This window comes from Phalacrocorax aristotelis, chromosome 12, assembly GCF_949628215.1.
Source record: "Phalacrocorax aristotelis chromosome 12, bGulAri2.1, whole genome shotgun sequence".
NCBI classification, from domain to species: domain Eukaryota; kingdom Metazoa; phylum Chordata; class Aves; order Suliformes; family Phalacrocoracidae; genus Phalacrocorax; species Phalacrocorax aristotelis.
In genome coordinates, this window is record NC_134287.1 from 9,468,955 (window position 1) to 9,487,742 (window position 18,788).

The window sequence follows — 18,788 nt, forward strand, 5'->3', positions numbered from 1 at the left end:
CTGTTGATATGAATAACTTTCAAGTACTTTCCTACATTGTAACAGCCCAAAGGAAGCGTTGGGCACAAAACCAAAGCAGCAATAACTTTTGTCAAATATCTGCCATATAAAACACGCATGTAAGCCCCCACTTTCCCCAATCATTCTGTAATAGCACAAACAACTTCTTATGAAATTAGCCTGTAAACAATGCTAAGCCCTCTTCCAGAGGAAGTTCCAAATAAATGCTTGTGTAGAATTAGCATTGTACCCGGTACAAGACAACATGAACTCTGCAGCTTGCAGGTCTAACAAGTGTCAGGACTGAGGAAAGCTACAAACATTCAGGCTTCTCCTCACTATCCATATTTGTATTATTGGAGTTTCATAAAATATAGGCAGAAGTTTAGAAAACATACCAGATTTAAAAACATTTAACATTCTAAAAAATAATAAGCTCTGCAGCTACATAAGAAACATAAACCAAAGCAATCTCTTAGATCTGGGCACACCACGGACCATTTTAAAGAGAAAAGTTCAGCAACAAATGTCATCTGTTTCTCTTTGTAAAAACAGACTACAGCTGTTCTTTTTGCAGATTATTTTCAGCTTTAAAAAAGGAGCACTACCATGATATTTAATAATCTGTCTTTCATGTTTCTTAGTCACAGACCTTGTAACATTGCTCCCAAATATCTGAAGTTCAGGTATGCTTAGCCTCTTCAAATGGCTTTGGAAAAGCGAGAAACAAATATGCCATATGTTACCCCTGATAATTCTCCCTGATCAGGCAGTCTGGGAGCAAATACTCTTCCCTTCTGCGCCCAGACTTTTCCAGTATTTTTAATATCCAAGTCACTTAGAAAATCCTGGCCTTCAGAAATAATGCTTAATTCCTTCAATTCCAGCTTTTAAGTGGTTCTATCATAGACCTAGTCAGTAGAAATACTTATTAGTGGTATCCAAGCATAAATATAGAGGGAAGCATCCATTACAGCTTGCTTTTAAATTCCAGTGAACTCTTGGAGCTAACCCTCTGACAGCAGGGACTATCTCAAGAAGAATATCGCTGGGTGGGAAGATTTTCAGCCAAGATGTTTAATTGAATTTACTTCCAAGAGGCCAAGTGGGAGGGGAAGCTGTTTTGCCTGCGTTGAACTACTCTGGCAACCTCCTCTTTGAGCAACTCTAGATCTTCTGTGCTTTGGAGCAGGGACTTGAAGGTTGGCAGGGGGGTGCATGTACACACTTTGTGCATTCTGTTACTACTGTGCAAAACCACCCAAATTTGGCATTGTTAGAAGCCTTTTGGGCTGGGATGGAAGGGAAAGAAGGGAGAAAGAATCTCTCTTGACCTCACATAAACTGTGATCTGTTAAGAGAGCAGTGGGCCAGACACCCAGAGAGACTCATACTTTCAGCAACTGCAGTTTGGAAGGGGTAGATGTCTGTGCAGGCTGCAGCTATGCCAGATGGTGAAGCCAGTCTCCAACCTGCCCCTGAAGTATCACTTGACTTCTCATCAGCCTCTCACCACTTTACTTCTCATCAGCCTGCTCCTGTAAGGCCTCCCGAACCTACAATTTCAGGTGACATTAAACAGCTTATTTTTAGCCAACCTGCTAGCTGTGGCTGAAGTGTGTTGAAGATAGCTTCTAGAAGCGGCTTAGCCGCAGAGGGTGCCCCACACCTTGAGATGCTGTAGTTTGTGTTAAGTTCAAGTGCTGAGATTTAGTTTGAGATAAAGTACATATACTCCATACACAAAAACCCAGTATTGCTTGGGCCTAAATAGGGAAGAAACTTATGGAGCAATAAAAATGCAGGGATGGAATACAGTGGGGGAGCCTGTGGTAGGGAAGGCACTGTGACACTGGTCAGAGCACAGGTCTGGAGAAAAAGCTCACAGATGGTGGGCATAAGACTGCAAGAAGGAAAACCTGGAAATGCAACTTAGGTCCTTGAGTCTTACCAGTTGACTATGCTAAGGGACTGATAATGCAGTCTTAGTATTTTATGGAGCTTTGTTTACAATATTTTATGAATATGAAAGGATGTATTTGTTTAAGCTAGTAAACAAATTGTTTAGAAAACTGATTCCCAGAAATTCTCCCAGTTAAATTCCCAGGAAGTAGCTCTCAGAGTTTGACAATGCAAAGTAAATAGCTCCTAAATTCTTGGGGTACAGAAATAAGCACAAGTTCTTTTTCACAAGCTAGCATGTGTGGATTTTTTTTCTTCAGAGCCTTCGGTGTGTATTTGGTGGCTGAGAAGCAAGACCTTGTCTTCTGAGGGTAGTTCCAGTTGCTGCTGGGTCAAGCTACAGCATGAAGAATGCCCCTCTTGTTATTTTGGCTTCCTCAAGAATACTTTGAGGCAAAAGGTCACTGAAAAGTTGTATGTGCTTGACACACACACACAAGCCCACACCTAGAAACACCAGCAAATCCAGAAGATAAATTTGCTCCCTAAAAGTACATTCTCTCCTTAGTAAGAAAAGGCACCTTTTCCTCAACTGGAAAGCTTCTCTTGGGCTTACATTTGGTTCCTCCAGCCTCAGTAAGGTTGTCTGAAAGTTACACAGAGGTGCAAATGGTGCTGCCCCCCACCTCCTTCTTTCTAAAAGTGCAATGAATACCACATCTGTATAATCTTGCAAGAAGGGGAGAAGGGGATATAAAGAAGTACCTTTACTCTAGGAAAGATGATTCACGTGCACTGGAGAAACGCCTGGTTTGGAAGATTCCTTGGACTTTCCCCAGCGCAGCTACAGAACAAAGGGTGTTCTCCCCCACCCCACTATGCTCCCTGTCACACCAGCAAAGTTTAACAAAATAAAAAAAAAATATATACTGATACTGGCAGTATTTTAACCAGCTTGGACTGACACCAAAAGCCCCCACAAGTTCTGAAGAAGTCTGCCTTTAGTACCAAGCACTGCTTGCAAGGAAGAGGGGACTGAAACTGGCGTGATTCTCTTTCCACACCAAGCACTTTTCCAGTGTGCACATCTCTGACCACAGCTTTTTGGCATTCTTCTAATTTTAACAGCCCTGAAAGTATCACTTGTCCTTATTGAGGTAGGAAAGACTGAGTATAAGTATGCCTAAAATTAAAACACAACAGATGTGAGCTTCCCCAAGCAGCATGAGGAGTCAGACTGCAGAGTTACCCTTGGTTATTAGCCTCCACTCTTAGGGTGCCTAACCCTGGCTCCAAGACACCCTCAAGCTGTCATGTATGAAATCCACATCTGAACTCTGGAGCTTCGGCCTCTCTTTGCCAGAGTGCTGAAGGTGCAGACCCCGGCACACAACAGCCGAAGCTCCAGCATGGCTTTTGGTGCATCCTTAGGGGCTGGTGCCATAGGAAGCTATTAATTCACCTCGACTCTGCTGCCTGTTGACTATCCCGCCCAGCGTCCATCGCCGGTCCAGGCGTCTCAGGTGAGCCTTGCGTCGCTTAGATACTAGTTTGGAACATGGATGGAAACAAAACAAAAAAAACCACAAAAAAAATGATGGGAGGGTGAGGAATAAAACAAAAACACGGCATTTACAAAAGCACTGGTCTTGTTAGCAGGAATGGGTTAGGTGGGATGCAGACATTTTGTTTTAGTTTATATAGTATAGCAGAACAAGTTAGCTTCTTGAGCCTGAGCAATGTGAACCACCTAGAACTGTCACAAATTGCCACCTTTGTTATTTGCTTTCCTTAAAAAAAAAACCCAAAACAAAAAAAAACACCAAAAAACCCATACACACACCCCAAAACAAGCTGTACAACTGAAGACAACTTGTCCAAGGAGGCTGCAGTGGCAGGACAGGTCAACATCATTGCTGTTGCATTTCCTAGTTAGGCTGCATGATCTTTGGAGAATTCAGTCTATTATATATAAGAAATCCAACAGGGCTCTCACCTTCCCTAAGCAAATTATCACACTATAAACAACATCCAGGGAAAAAAAAATGGCAGCTTCTCTTACACGAGTTCACTTGTAACAACAGCGCTTAGGAACACAGCTCAAGTGGAAAGTGTCTGATGCCTCCTTACTTGCAACACATGACTCTCAATTGCTGCCACAGCTAATTCTCATGATCCAAACTTCTAATATACCCAGTACAAATATAAGGATAAACCTAACCTTGCAATTACTGAGCAGGCTCAAGAAGCTAACAAGCCAAAACTGAGATTTAGTGACACGCAAACAATAATTTATGCTTAAAATATAAACAAAGACAAACACCTATAGAAATGGCATTGTGAGAGCAGCTGTGCACAGAGGACACCACTTGTTTTCTGGATCGCATATGCAGGACTGTACTGTTCCTCCTGCTTGTGAAGGTGTGAACAACACGTGAACAATTGGATCAGCATAGAAATACAAACACTTCCCTTTTTCCATTTAAGGGCTTCCATGCTTGTTTGGCAACTACTGCAAGGCTGCTTGGTGCTGCCACAAAGCAATGCAAAGTATTACACTTCAGCTGTCACTAGGGTGCAAACCGAACGGTTTTGCTAGTGATGCTGGGAAGCTGTTAATAAACTCTGGTAACCCATCATTAATAATCACTCACTTCTGCTTATGTGCGCTTATTTGGGGAACGTACCCTTGTACTCATGGCAGCAGACACCACTGGCATCTAGAACTATGTTCGGTAGACAGTCAGGCCCAGCAAAATTATTTGACTGGGGAATGATTAGCTGACCAAGTAAAAAAAAATTAATAACTTCCTCAAAAAGTGGCTTTTGCCTTTCTGCCCTTTATATCTGTCAGAGGCTTAGACCAGACTTCTGAACCCAGCTCGCTTTCCTCAATTTCTCCTCTGCTGTAAGGCTTAAACCTTCCCTAGTCACTCTAAGTGGAGGTGTGGTGAGTGGGGTTGAACAGACACAATGTCTAGTTTGTGGTTCTCCATACTTGCCTTTTGATCCCATGTGAGTCAAAAAAGAACCACAAATTTTCAGAAGAGCTGGATTTCAAGTTTATAGACTGCTGTGTTTTTGGCTAATAGAAATCAGTGATCCTCTTGGAAGCCCATGGCGGCACAGAAGATGAGCTGTCTTCACTCCTTACCAGTAATGTTTTCCTTACCAGTTGGTTTAACCTAGTGACCTTCTCCAAATCAACAGGACATTAGACTGCTATTTACACACACACTACACAAGAGGCAACACAGGACACCTCACTAGACACAGATTATAGCAGAGAGAGAAGCTAAAGCTAAATTCACCGTAAGGCTGCCTGCATTAGGAGGTTTCTATACAAGAAGGAAGGAAATGAAAGATGTTGAACTTAAAGGTGGGCAGGAACAAAGGGTGAGGAAGGGGTAGAAATTTGCTTCAGGTGCCAACACAGAGAAGTCACCCACAGCTCCTTGCTCATACCAGGCGTTTGGAAGATTCAGCCATCCAGGAGCACCCTTGGAATACAGTGGGTCACACAGATGCACCACACCATGTCCTACTCACAACATATTACTATCCCTTTTATATTAGAATGATGCTTTTGTATGATTCAGGGTTTTTTCCTCCTCAACAATACTGAATTTGGCCATTCAATCCCAGACTTGGACTTGGTTGGTCATGCCACAGTTCCTTACCAGAAAGGTTATTTAATCAACAAGTGTCTAAACCTTTCCAGAGACCATTTTAAGATGTTTACTTTAACAGCTCTCGTGGCTGCAAATGTTTCTTTAGATTGCTTTCTGAATGTTTTCCAAGCCTTGTAAGATGGTGTTGGTCTAAACACAGGCCCAAGTAGCAACTGACTGTCTACCCTCATCCTGACAAAAGATGTTGTACAGGCTCAGACGCAAGGAGGAAACACTTTTGTCTTTCTCAGGGAACAGGCTATTTAAACAGAGACACACGGAAATATTACTGCTATGTAGAGACAGCATTATTAGTAAGTTGCATTCTGTACCTCCTTATTTACAAGGGCCTGGCACAGCAGAGCAGACCTCTGTGTCTGCCTGGCTTGTGGGCTTGTTCCAGGCCTGCTGCAAATGGAGAGGGCCAGGAGGCTGATACAGTAAGCTCCCTATATTAGCGTTTCTGCCCTTTCAAAGCAGGCAGAGCAAAGATTGCATGGTTGCAGGAAGTCCACATCTCCAGGAGTGACTCTGAAACTTGTATGAACTCTAAATCCAGGGGCTAGGGCACTTAATCCACTTAAATGGCCTTCCTTCTCAGTTATATTGGAGTCCCCTTTCTCTGCCTACTGTGAGGGAGTTGGCAGGTTTTCTGCTTTTACACACTTTTCTTTAAGAGAGTGAATCTGAGTTGTTCTTTCCTCTCTTATGGAATAACTATTAGGAGAAGAATAGCCCAAGTAAAGAAGAACTGGAGGGGGGGGAAGAAACAAAGAACAAAAGAAGTCTCAGCTTCTGTGGTTAATAACATGAAACAAAGTTACTGAAAAAGCAAGTGAAAGCTGGGCACATCAAAGCGGCTGCAGAGGTAATGCAATTAGGTTTGTCACTGAGATGGAACTGAACAGAAAGGGAAGAACAGTCTCAGGTTTCAGCATATCTGGATTTGGAGTAAGGCAGGGAGCATGACTGCTGACCACAGCTGAGGAGAGCAATGTAATGGATTACAGGGGACCCAGAGGAAGAAGATAAGGAACATTTGATGGATTTTCCATTACCCAGGAAAGACTGCTGTGTGGCAACAGCCCTATGCAGAGTACACTCCAGAGGGCAACATGAAAGGCAGAGGAGAGCTTGAAACGAAAGCAGTTTAAGCAGTAAGGCTGTCAAGCATGCACCATATTTAAGAGTCAGGAAAGGGAGGAAGCTACAGATTAAGACATTCAACTCTTTCAGGAAGGAGCAGGAAATTTTTGTTCTTTAACAAGGAAACTTTACTAACAGCTTTTGCATCCGCTAAGATGTTGCATCATGCCAGACTAGTTCCTGGCCTACCAGTCTACACCCAGTCTGTCTCTAAACCCTAAGTGACCCAGGATATGGGTAGCTTTGAGCAGGGAAAAATGAGTTACAGAGCCAAAGATTTCAATAAGCCACAGATGTCACCCCTGGGGCCCAGCCCGAAGTTATGTTTTGCCTGTGTGCTGTCTTAATGGGCAGATGGTCACCCCAACACATCTCTAAGCTTCCTGCCTGTGCTAAGGAAAGGTCAGCTGAGTTTCCACATACATTTTACATAAGTGTCACATCAAGAGCACCTAGAAATTTAGCAAGAAGTTCATTAGAGTGGAGCAAATCATAATAAAAGTGTCCTTTGTACACAGTTGCTACATGAGAAGTCCATTAAGATGCGGTTAGTCTTTCATAATGGAACAGAGGAACATGTGAGGTTGTACTATTCCACTTCTGGAACCTGAATTAAGCATCTTTAGCCAAAAAAACCAGTGCAGCTAAATACACGACAAATGGCATCTCAGTTTTAATAGAATGAGACCACACCAAATAAAATTACCTTTCCACACAATCACAGACCACAGCAAACAGCAGTGAGACTAGTTTCAAGGATTAATTAAAAAAATTGTATGAGAAGCAAGTTGTAATGAGAAGCAACCATTAAAGTGAATCTCACTCCTTTTAATGGCCTGTGGCTCTAACAAGCATCTTCTTCCAATTAAAAGCTCTCACTTGTATAATTTCTGCAAACAAGCCATGCAAGTTCTCTCCTTCCATGGACGTGGGAGCCCAAGACCCCCACCAGAACATGCTGCTTGGACTTGCACGTAAGTTGTCTGTATGCTTTTTAAGGGTATTAAAGTGATCATTTCAGCTTTTGAACCTTTTGTCATACTGACAGCCCAAGCCGGTCACAAAGGGATTACAGGCATGGTACTTCACTCCAATTTCTTCTGCAACAATTTATTTACTGATACGAGATGGTAGAACAGGTTACTGCACTAGATTAACAGCCATAAGTAGCAGCAACAGTTTTCAGTTTTCCTATTGGAGGAAAAAGCATAAAGCAAGTGAATACCACTTTCCCCTTGATAACAAAAAGCTTTCCATACCTTCCCCAAGTTTGGATGTGTTGATTTCAGAGTCATCTCTGGTTCCATTTTGGGATTCCAGGTAAGTAGCAGGGACCCAGCCCTGCTCCTCCGCTGTGCTCACAAACCACCAACCTACAGAAAGAAGCAAAAGAAGTTGCTCAGTCCACATTAAGAGGAACAAGATGCTACTGAAGAGATGGCACAGAGTCAGCAGCTTCAGCGCAGGTTTGAGTTATTCTCCAGCATCCTAGAAGGAGAGGGGTTTTAGTCCTATTATACCATTTCTATTAGATACTCTGACAGTAAATGAGTGTGCAGGCAGGCCCTCATGTAAAAAAGGTTGCAATGGAGCAAATATCGGTTTAAGACACCTGAAGTCTATCCGTGACAACTCTGATTTGAGTTCTCCACTTCAGTTTCCCAAAGCATGCCTTGCAACATGTACATCTACAGTATCAAAACATTTTGTATGTATATATATGTTTATGTGAACATATGGGAAATAGCACAAACATTACCCAAATCCTAATATGAGGTATCACAGAAGTCAAAAGATAGAAATAAGACAGACTTTAGTAGAAGGGCACAGATTTCAGAACAGGATACAAACTAAGTGTTTCTAGAGTACTTACCACAACAACCAGCATTTAACAAACATGACCTGAATTCAATGCCCTGAAAAGCTAGAAAGTACTGTACAGAACAGAGGAGAGAACAGCTAACTGAAATGTGACTTCTTGCATAGGCACCAGTTATTTGCCTTCCCACCTGAACATCCAAGTTTCTACCTCTATCTACAAAAGTGTTACATATTCACCAACTATATGAATATAACCTTTAGGTCGCATCTATGAATAGATGAAAAAAGCTATAGGTGAGCCATCTTTAGGTTAAATGCATCCAGCCATAACTATCCTTGCCTCTTTTCTTGCTTGGCTACATTGATTTATTGAAACCTCCACTGGTTTTGATGTAGATTCACTCACCCAAGAGCTTGCTGCTCTCAGATACAAGCACAGCTTAGATTCTGCTCCATTCAGGTAAGGTCGGGGTTAAGACACAGGACAATAAAAAGCCAAGCAGGTAAACCATTTCTGGTCTTCTCTACAATCTCCCAGTCTCCTCCAAAAGTACAAGTTGCTTTGTCAGGACAGTGCAAACTATTGTTCACCACCAGTCTTTCAGCCTCCCCAAATGGAGTGGAAAAAATAGCTATTTCTGTACATGCACCTCAAGACAGTTAACAGACTTCATTGGCTGTCATAAAACCAACAGATTTCACAGGAGACTCCCAAGCCCTCCTGCGACGAGCTAAGGCAGGGACAAGCCAGCTTGATTTGTAAATAGATGGGACACAAAACCTAGTTAATTTATGGTGGGGCAAAGCCCAGACTTGTGTGATGGCCATGCAGTCCCTCCCACCGTCTGGAGGCTGCAGCCCCAGGCCTGGCAAAGGAAGGGAGCCTTTGCTGGGCTCTGCCGCCATGCAACGTGCAACTTCTTTAAAGAAAAAAAAAAAACCCACCACCAAACCTGAAACAGTGCTCAAGCATTCATGCTAAAAGTCACCCAAGTTTGTTCCAAATCCTGTCACGGAAAATTTTACCAAAGGACAGTGGTTACAAACCCTTATTTTCCTCCCTGGGGCCTGCAGCAGGAAGACAATATGCCCCCAGCACCAAACCCTTCACTCGCCACTGCACAGCTGCTAGGTAGCTCTATTTACTCTAGAAACTCAGACATGGCTTTCCATTTTCTGGCCCAGCAGAGGTTTGGAAACTTTGCTTCACAAGGTTCATGGTTGGAAAGTTTAAATTTAGTTATTCCTCCTCAGCAGGAGGTGGATTCTCCTGCCACGAAGCCCACAGCAGTGAACACGCAGGATCTGCCAGACCATTTCAAAAAACACATCTTCATGGTTGTTCCTTATTTTACTAGTAATGTATTGACATGGGTAGCAAACACAGTTTAACATACACTTATAATTACGCACAAAATGTCAGAAGCTGGCTTTCAGCTGATATCAATTATGTTACAGTAATTTATGTAAAGTCTTCCTCAGAAAGGATTCAAACACAATTGCACAAAAAGGACTTGCCTACACTTAAAATGTGTGCTTGGGCCAAATTTGAACCACGGTAAAACCGTCTTTGGAGGGCTGGATTGCACAGCCTTGATGCCAGCCCAGTGCTAGCCCATTTCACAATACAGCTCCTCTGGTTTGGCTCACTGAGCTGCATCATGTCCTCAGAGCTGGGTTTGAGGTCTTGTGTTTGGGGCCATAGGGTAGCTGAGCCGCCACCCATTTAAACAGGGCTCCCTGCTAAAAAACAACCCCTCGCCCCCACACCTAGGCATGCATACACAGCCTCCCCCCGTCAATGCTGCTCCCTGCTGACATTCCCAGCACTTGAAAGGCCTCGGCAGGGAGACCTCACAACTCCACTGATCTTACGAACAGGTTCCCATGTAGCAGTTGGAGGTCAAGTCATATTTGAGGTAGGTTACAGTCAAGTAATTCAACCAAATCCATTGCAACGTGTAGACAGAGCATGCAGTGATCTAAGTGAGGTTTTAAGCTGCTTTGATTCTTCAAGCCATAACTAATATTAAAACTCCTAATTGCCACAGAGCTCATGAAAGTTATTATTTCTTTCTAAAGATTTCCTTTATAAACAATGTACAAATATAAACTTATAAACAAGTATAAATGAGAAGTCTCCGCAACTACTGAGAAATCAGCAGCATCTGTCCAGGTTCAGAGAAAGCCAGCCCCTGCTCTGAAATTCTCTTCTCCCATTTTGAGCTTGCTTCTCAGGACAAAAGAAAGGCTTTAATGCAGCTCACTGGATTAGCATGTCCACAGAAAAAAAGTTACATTTTACTTAGACTGAACAACTGAGAAGCCTGAGAAACTTCCAGCAGCACCCCCAGCAGCAGAGAAGTCAAAAATGAATGCTCACAGGCAAGATGTGCAATGTCTAGGAGTGGCCAAGCAGACACTGCAGAGGCAGCTTGCTCCTCATGAGGCGAAAATCTTAATTATGATGGCACATCTAAGCCATAACCCTACAGAAAGGAAATTACAGCATAGTGCAAGAATTGTCAGACTCCTAGCAGAAAATGGCTGAAGTGCAGACAAGTTCCACAATGTGGTTCGTGTGTAACAGCCACGAACTGCAGAACCGTGCCCAGCTGATCATGAAGTACATGGTTTGTACCATCGCCTCATTAAAAGCATTAGGGCAGCTGCCATTTAGTCCCACCACCCTTTCCTCCCTGACCCTCAGGTTCATGGGGGTTCATGGTTTGCAGACAAATTAGCCAGATTGGCCTTTGTTTGCAGAAAGTCAGGCTATAACGGTGCAAGCTATCTCTTATCCCCTCCCCTGCCATCTTTCCCAACCCAAAGCATCACAGAAATGTTATTAGAAAACTTGTTTTTGAAACACAGAACAAAACATTGCATTTACTTTGAGTTCTCCCTCTATGCTGGAGTTGAACTCAACTTCACAATTCATTATTAAAACCATTCTGCAGCAACATCTGCAGGGAATTATGTAAAGTTATCTCTGTGCACTGCCAAGCCAGTCTGAGGTTTGCTCTTGCACTCACACCATCTGTAAAAATTAGGCAGTGCTTTACAACTTGAGTTAACCCTTACAGATGCCCCTATCTCTCAGGCATCTGCAACTCTAAAGCTGCTGTGGCATGGATGTCTAGACTAAGACTCATCAGCACTCATCCCTGACGGGGATTCAGAGGGAGCTTGAGCCTCACAGAAGGCACAGAAGGAGTTGTATCCACTGTGCCCAGACCAAACTCAGCTTAAGCTTTGCTGCATTACTCCAGATACTGCCTTAATACTAATCCAAGAACATTAATTTTTAAGGTAGGAGTGCAATTTTTTCCCCACATAGGTTGGCCCTTTGGTTGGCATCTGTCAGCATCCCTAGCAGCAACAGCCAACATGTCTCTACATTCAGAGAGTCCATTTAGGCTCTGATAACTCTCAGGCATTTTCAGCATGGAGCAACAACAGTTACTGAGACATGAAAGGTTCCACTTGCCACACATACACACATATATACACCATGGCAAGATGATGACTGCAAAATAGATTGGTCACACTAGGAAGTGAATAAGTGACAAAAGTACTTTGATTCTAAAAATCCAGTTCTTGCTTTTAATTGTATTCCCAGTCCTCTCCCAAAAGGCTTTAAAAACAAAAGAACTAAGCAAATGTTTTTATCCACAACCCATACCATGAGAAACTACAAAAGCATAGTTAAGGACTACCTTTTATGCAAGTTTTTTTATCTTTACATGCATCCTCTCCCATCCATGCTTCAGTATTGCCCCTTTCTCTATACCAACAGGAAAATTAGCTACTGCTCTTTAAGTCTGCCTAATCACAAGATGCTACAGCTCACTTAAAAAAAAAAAAAAACAACACAAAAATTGCAGGATCATGCTGAACATTGGTTTCTAATTCTCCCATTAGACATTAATTTTTCTGTAGACTTTGATTGCTTAACTAAACAATAAGGATAGCAACGCTGTAAAAAGGGAATGGGAATCTCTCCTGCATGTGTGGACTACACACTCTTCTAAACAAATGCGTAAATAACACTCCACCTCTCAAGAGTCTTGGAAAAAAACCACTCAAGCAGCAGCCTGGTACATTTGACATGTGCTTTTTGGGCTTCAGAGAGCTGTTCCCTTAAGTCCTTCTTCCTTAGAACTATCTCTTGAGGTTTGGTTTGCGGTGGGTTTGCTGTTTGTTTTTTTTTAAATCCAACAACTGAAATTATCCTACAAATCAGTACTATATGCAATCAGGTGACTTCCAGATCTGGCACACAGATCTTTTCATGGCAACGGCTGATTACTTTCCTTCAGAGATGTGATCTGCTTCATTAAAAAACAGCTAAAATAAGCTTAATGCTGTGTAGATGAAAGTGCTTTGCTTTTTCCACCCTTCAAGAACTCTTCCCACAGAGTACATGTATATTTTATACACATAAGGAAGTCAGTCATAATTGCTTCCGACAGACCTCCAAAGAATATGCAGAAGCAGAAATATAAAGGCACCAGAAGTAGTATTTTGCAAGAGGGATTTTCTGCAGTAAGCATATTCTCACACCTACTTCCTAAAAATTCACTACAGTGTCTGTACACTGCTAGACGCTATCACTGCACGTGCTGGCTCTGCTCTCTGTAAAAGGGTCCTTCAGTACCACACACTTGGCAAAGGTGCTGGGTTGAAAGCATTGAATTCGTATGAAGGCCAGCATCCGATTTCTGAGCATTTTGTCCTTATGTTTCACAGAAGAGGCATCTTTCTTTTAAATATGGAGATATATGCAAGAGGTCTTCCTAGCATGGAGCTGACTAGTTTGGGGTACAGAAGCCCGTACGTGCGTCACTGCACAGCAGACTAAGGCTGTTGTCTCAGTATAAATTATTAAACTTGGTGAAATAAAGGCAGCTTTCATCTTTAAACACATAATGTTTCCCAGCTTGTGTGCACTGCAGACTTCACTGCAGCCACCACTCAACCATGAAGCAATGTTTGTCTCATGTTAAAGATGGAATTGGGGTTCAGAGACACACTCAAGGAAGAAAGATGTGCTTGTGGCAGACGTGCTACGTGAACATAATTAAGATCCACAGCACAGGTTCACAGCCCTTTATGTGTCATACCCAAAGGCGATTGAGCCGCACATCAGGATTCCAGCTCAGCCACGTGTCATGATCCTTCCAGCCAGTTCATGTCCTAGAGCTTGGTTCACATGGGCAACCCCCTTTCCCACGGGAGCCTCATTTTGCAAAGTGTTGCAACCCCAAACGTCTCTGCCTGACTGCTCTGAGAGTCAAGAGTAAAGGTTGTTATCTTGTTTGCAACTACTATGGTTGCACTCCAGGTACCAAGTATTGCTTTAGGAATTCAGGAGTATAACTCATCACCCCAAGTTACTGCTTAACTCGAAGAGGTTTATAAATTTGCTGATCACATACCCCAAGAGCCCCACTGCACTGTGATGGGGCAGAGTTATTAGCTTTCTCATGTGAGAGAAAAGAGGAAAAATATTCACACCTGTCACTCCTTTCCTTGTAGCCCAGCATGGGAAATCAGAGCTTCTATATGGTAGAAAACCTGTTTCATAATCCATAGTGTTAAAAGCTAAATGAGAAATTACAAACACAGAAACTCTGCCTTTTTTTTTTTTTAAAAAAAAAAAAGGCATGTGCTTCTCTTCTCAAATAAGCTAATTAAGATTTGAAATGTAATAAGCAAGCATTTTGCTCCTGCCACAATATCTGACGGAACATACATTAGAAACCACACACCTGACTGCTGTTCAACAGCAGTCACACAGCCACAGGCTACCCTCAATATTTAAACTGGAATAATAGTTTCATTATTTAGTGAAGAGAGAACACACCAAAGAAGGAAGAAAGAGAGGCTGCACACTCCTGTGCCTTTCTCCAGTCAGTGTTCAACTAAAATTTACAGGAGTCTTTACAAAAACATAATAGGAACCTGACCTTAAGAGCATCACTTAGGAACCCTGACAATCCAAAGCACACATGGATTGTCCTGGAAACACTCTTCTTTCCCTCCTAGGGAGGGTCTGAAAGCTGAGTTGTGTTCTCATCAGAGTACAGGCTGCAGCAGTTTTTACTTAATTTGGTGATGGACACAACACCGAGAAGAGGGCTTCCTGAGGTGATGGAAGAGATGGGGACCAGGAGGTGGGGTCTTCTGGAAGGCTGGACTCTGTCGATATAATTTTTTTGTTATTAACAGAACTTTACCTTATGCAACAAGAAGTTGGAGCAAAAGGCCAAGAGCTGAGACTACTGTTTGCTGTTCTCCACCAATATTTGACAGTAACCGCAAGTGCTTAGGACTCAGCAGCAGCACAGGGAATTACATTCCTTGCACTGCTTTAGGTGTTACTGAGTTCAATGAACATGGAAGTGAATCACAGAGTTTGGGTGCTGTGATGTATGAGGGAGAGAATACAGTTCCTTCCTGCAATGATTGACTATTAAGGTAACTAGTGGTTTCCAGTCTATATCGTTATGAATTTGCCATCCTAATCCTCCCAGTCTGCATTCTTCCTCCACCTCTACTACTAATCTTGATGTTGGCAGTGTGGAGGTAGGTGGTGTTGGTAGATGGAGACTTCTCAGCTGTGCTGTTAGTGTATTGTTTTGCTGTTGTATTCCAGTTCCTATGGTTGCAGAGCTGGCTGGCACAGAAGGCCACTACATGTGAATAAATAGCCTAGTTATTGCTGCCACACAGGTTTTTCCTGGACCAAAAGCAGCTGACTAGGTGTGTACATAAGTGCTAGATACAAAGTCCTAAAGTGAGTCTCAGATTCTGGCTTAAACATCTAGCTTGCTTGGATTGGTTTCACATCACATTATATGCATAAACACACATGTATATATGTGGAAATTCACACTCTGACCTCTGCATTCAAATGCATATTACCCTAGTCTTCTGCTGGGATTAGAACCATGTTTCCTCACACTTCTGGGAAAAAAAGTGTTCAGAACATGGGAAAAGTTCATGGGAAAGAGAAAACTGGATAATATACAACTCAGCTCTAATACTTTATGGGTTACATCACTAGTAGATATGATGGATATTCAGAGCACTAGACAACTAGGAAATACCACATTACTGGATTTGTTCAAATCTTATAAGCTAGTAGGTGACAAGCCTTCCCGAGGTGCGCATTTGGCAAAACACTTAAATATTTATCTCTTATTACAATTGTGACTTTTTGTATGTATGTGCATATATGCGTGTGGGGAGTTGTTTAATTAAAGCACACAGTTTATATTTGGGTTCTGATAATACAAACTGATAGTTACAAACTCCAAGTGCTATATCTGCAGCTATTTGTTGTGGCCCAGTTGTTACCCGGGTGCTTCCCCTCCCTCTCTAAAAAGAGGACCTCAGATTTGTGTATTGACACAGCTGGAATGAAGGAATCTGCCAAACACGTTTTCAAGAATTGGCACATACATCCACAAAGCCATCATATAATCCAGTACAAATTACACAAGTTGTGTCCTTAAAGCAAGGGAGTAAATGCACTAACAGCTACAAAAGAATCTTGGGACATTGCCTGTAAATCCCAGATCAAGTCCCATCACACTCCAGGTCACCAGCTTCCCGTAAATTGTCAAGTACCCTGGGCTCCCCAAGACAGAAGCAGATGAAAGCACCACTTGCTAAGCCTGCCCATGGCCAAATCCAAAATGCATACAGCCAACATGCCCAAGGTGTTGGCCAGCATCCCCAGACCACTGAAATTAGGGGATCCACAAAGCAGTGAAGTCAGCTGGTTCTACAGGCCAGTCAGCACCCAATAAGTTGGAAAAAAACACCAACACACCACCAAAAAACCCAAAAAACCAAACAGAAAGTTTGCCAAGGCTCAAACATCCTAATGCCTTCTAAAAATAAATTTAAAATAATCTTTCCCTTCCTGCTTTACTTGATTTCAAGAACACCTAACAGTGAAACTGTCTGTGCAATGTGAGCTGCATTCCACATAGCCCAGCATGTTTGTGGCTCATAGTCCTTGTTCAGTATAGAAACAAAAGAAACTAAGAGAGGGAGTGCCTTACTCAGAGGAAATATCTCATCAATCATGACAAGGAACAAAGCTATCTTTAGGTGGGCATACTACATTGTGCAAGCAGCCTGGCGGCAGCTGTTAGCCTGTGAATGCTGAGTACTGTACAGTAATTGAAATAAAACACAGTCCACCCATAGCCCGGTGGCTTTCAAGAAGTTACTGACTTACAGTGGTATACTGGCCAACGGTGTCGTGCCATCCAACCCACAGCACCAGCTCAGTTATTACAGAAAATCCTGTTTACTGATCACAGATTTTCTTTTTCCTTTTTTTCTTTCTTTTTTTTTTTTTTTTTTAAAATCTGATCTGCTTGGAAACAGGATTTCCTGTCTGACCTCAAGTTCTGATCACACTATGTATCAATTTTCACATTTTCTTGCAATCTTGTTTTCCTCTTGGAAAGTGATAGATTTACATGAACCCTTCAAAGAAAGTCTTTGTGATTCTAGTAACCACAAATCAAGGTAAGATTGCTAGAGGGCACACAGACTTAACAGCCAGTATAAAAATTTGCGCATTGTCTGAATGGGCAACAAGTAGTACTGGACAGTATCTTCCTTTATTTCCCTTCCCCCAAAGTTTTTTTTTTTTTACTTTAGTAGGTTCTAGAAGTTGACCAGTGAGGATACCCACTGCTGCTAATGTCTTTCAGTACAGCTTCCCTGATCACGTAAGTTCATGGGGCACTTTCCTTCCTCCGTTTTCAGCTACAGCCCGGAGTCTTTCATCTACTTCCAAAAGTACTTCTGATCTGTATCTCCTTAGTGCTTCTACTGTTAGGAAGATGTAGCTCAAGTAGGAGAGATAAGCAATAAGTCCATCTCCCACCTTCAGTTAACCTTTCCTCCACCTCCTCTCCAGCAGCCCATCATTTAAATGTTGAAATCTATAGACCCAAGCCTTTAATGAACCTGCCAAAATGATATTTTAGGCACTATGTTTAAATAAGTCAATAATTTACAAAAGCTTCCAACCACAAGTGGGTTTGCTGGGGCACAGATAGAGAAGCACTCCAGCACACAGCACAGGATATACAGAAATCAGGTGGGCAAACCCAGCCCGTGGCAGCACATGAGTAACCCACTGCCTTCAGGAAGGCCGTGCCAGTGTAGCCAGCTCCTGCAGCAGATTTTCCAGAGCCATGAACAACTGATTACAGTAAAGGCATGCACACAGATGGCTTTCCGCCCCATGGGGCACGGGCAGCTCAGCCCTGGGAGCCAACGGAGAGTCTTTATTAGTCATTACCAGTTGTGAGGTTGTGTGTTTTCTGTGGTCAGCCAACAGGGTGCAACAGTCAAGCTCACAAGTAATTTCCTTTACATTCACAGGACTTAATCTTAAAGCAAACACATTTTGTGTCCAAGCTTTCTTAGGAAAACATGAATAACCTTTCAAATGGGCCTCATAGTAATCTTGTCCAAAGATTACAAATTACTTCCTAGTGGTTTAAAAAAGTTAGACCCCCAGCCCCAGCTGATAGGAAACAGCCTTCACAGGCAGCAGAGAATAGCCAATATTTACTTCCTGCACAGACTGACAAAAGTTGCCTTTACTTTAATTTCATATTCTGAAGTCTGTAGAGAATGTGGTGTCAGTTGCTTACTGGGAAATCCTCAAAACCACACAGAATCAGGAAAAAGAGACTCTGGACTAGAACTGATCCTAGCAGAGTACCAAAGAACACTCCAGGTGCTAGGGTCAGAGTTGTACAGGAATCCCATATTTCAGACAAAAATATATCTGTGACCTCCGAGGCAGACTTCGATTATGTCAGGACAGAACAGAGCAACACTGGACAAGAGCTTGAAGGAAGGAACAAAGGCTATACTATCCAGCAGAAATCAGAGGAGAAAGCAACCAAACATATTAGTTCAGTCTGAAGCACAGCTGAGTCACCAGATTAAAACCACTACCTTTATAAACAATTTTTATGGAATCATTGTGAACCACAATACTGCTAAAGGAACAGACACACCTTGGTTTACCAGTGCCCAGGCACAGTGTGCAGAGCAGCACAACTCTGCAGTGCTCAGATAACCAACTCACAAATTACCATTTCCATATCCTGGCTGTTCCTTGAAGCTCTTGCCGTCCAAACACAACTCCTGTCCAGCTCTGTTTATTAGCTAGATCTGGCAAGGTTGTAGCCCAGATGG

General features: G+C 42.6%; 1 protein-coding gene across 5 annotated transcripts in view; it reads right to left on the reverse strand.

Moving 5' to 3' along the window:
• The window catches only part of SH3PXD2A (SH3 and PX domains 2A), a 261,018-nt gene that overhangs the window by 22,192 nt on the left and 220,038 nt on the right, over positions 1-18,788 (reverse strand). For all 5 annotated transcript variants that reach the window (XM_075108103.1, XM_075108101.1, XM_075108104.1 and 2 more), the window contains 2 exons: positions 7,979-8,092; positions 3,365-3,448 (listed from right to left, as the gene is read on the reverse strand). In XM_075108103.1, coding sequence (XP_074964204.1) covers positions 3,365-3,448; positions 7,979-8,092 — 198 coding nt within the window. The remainder of the gene's footprint in view (positions 1-3,364; positions 3,449-7,978; positions 8,093-18,788) is intronic.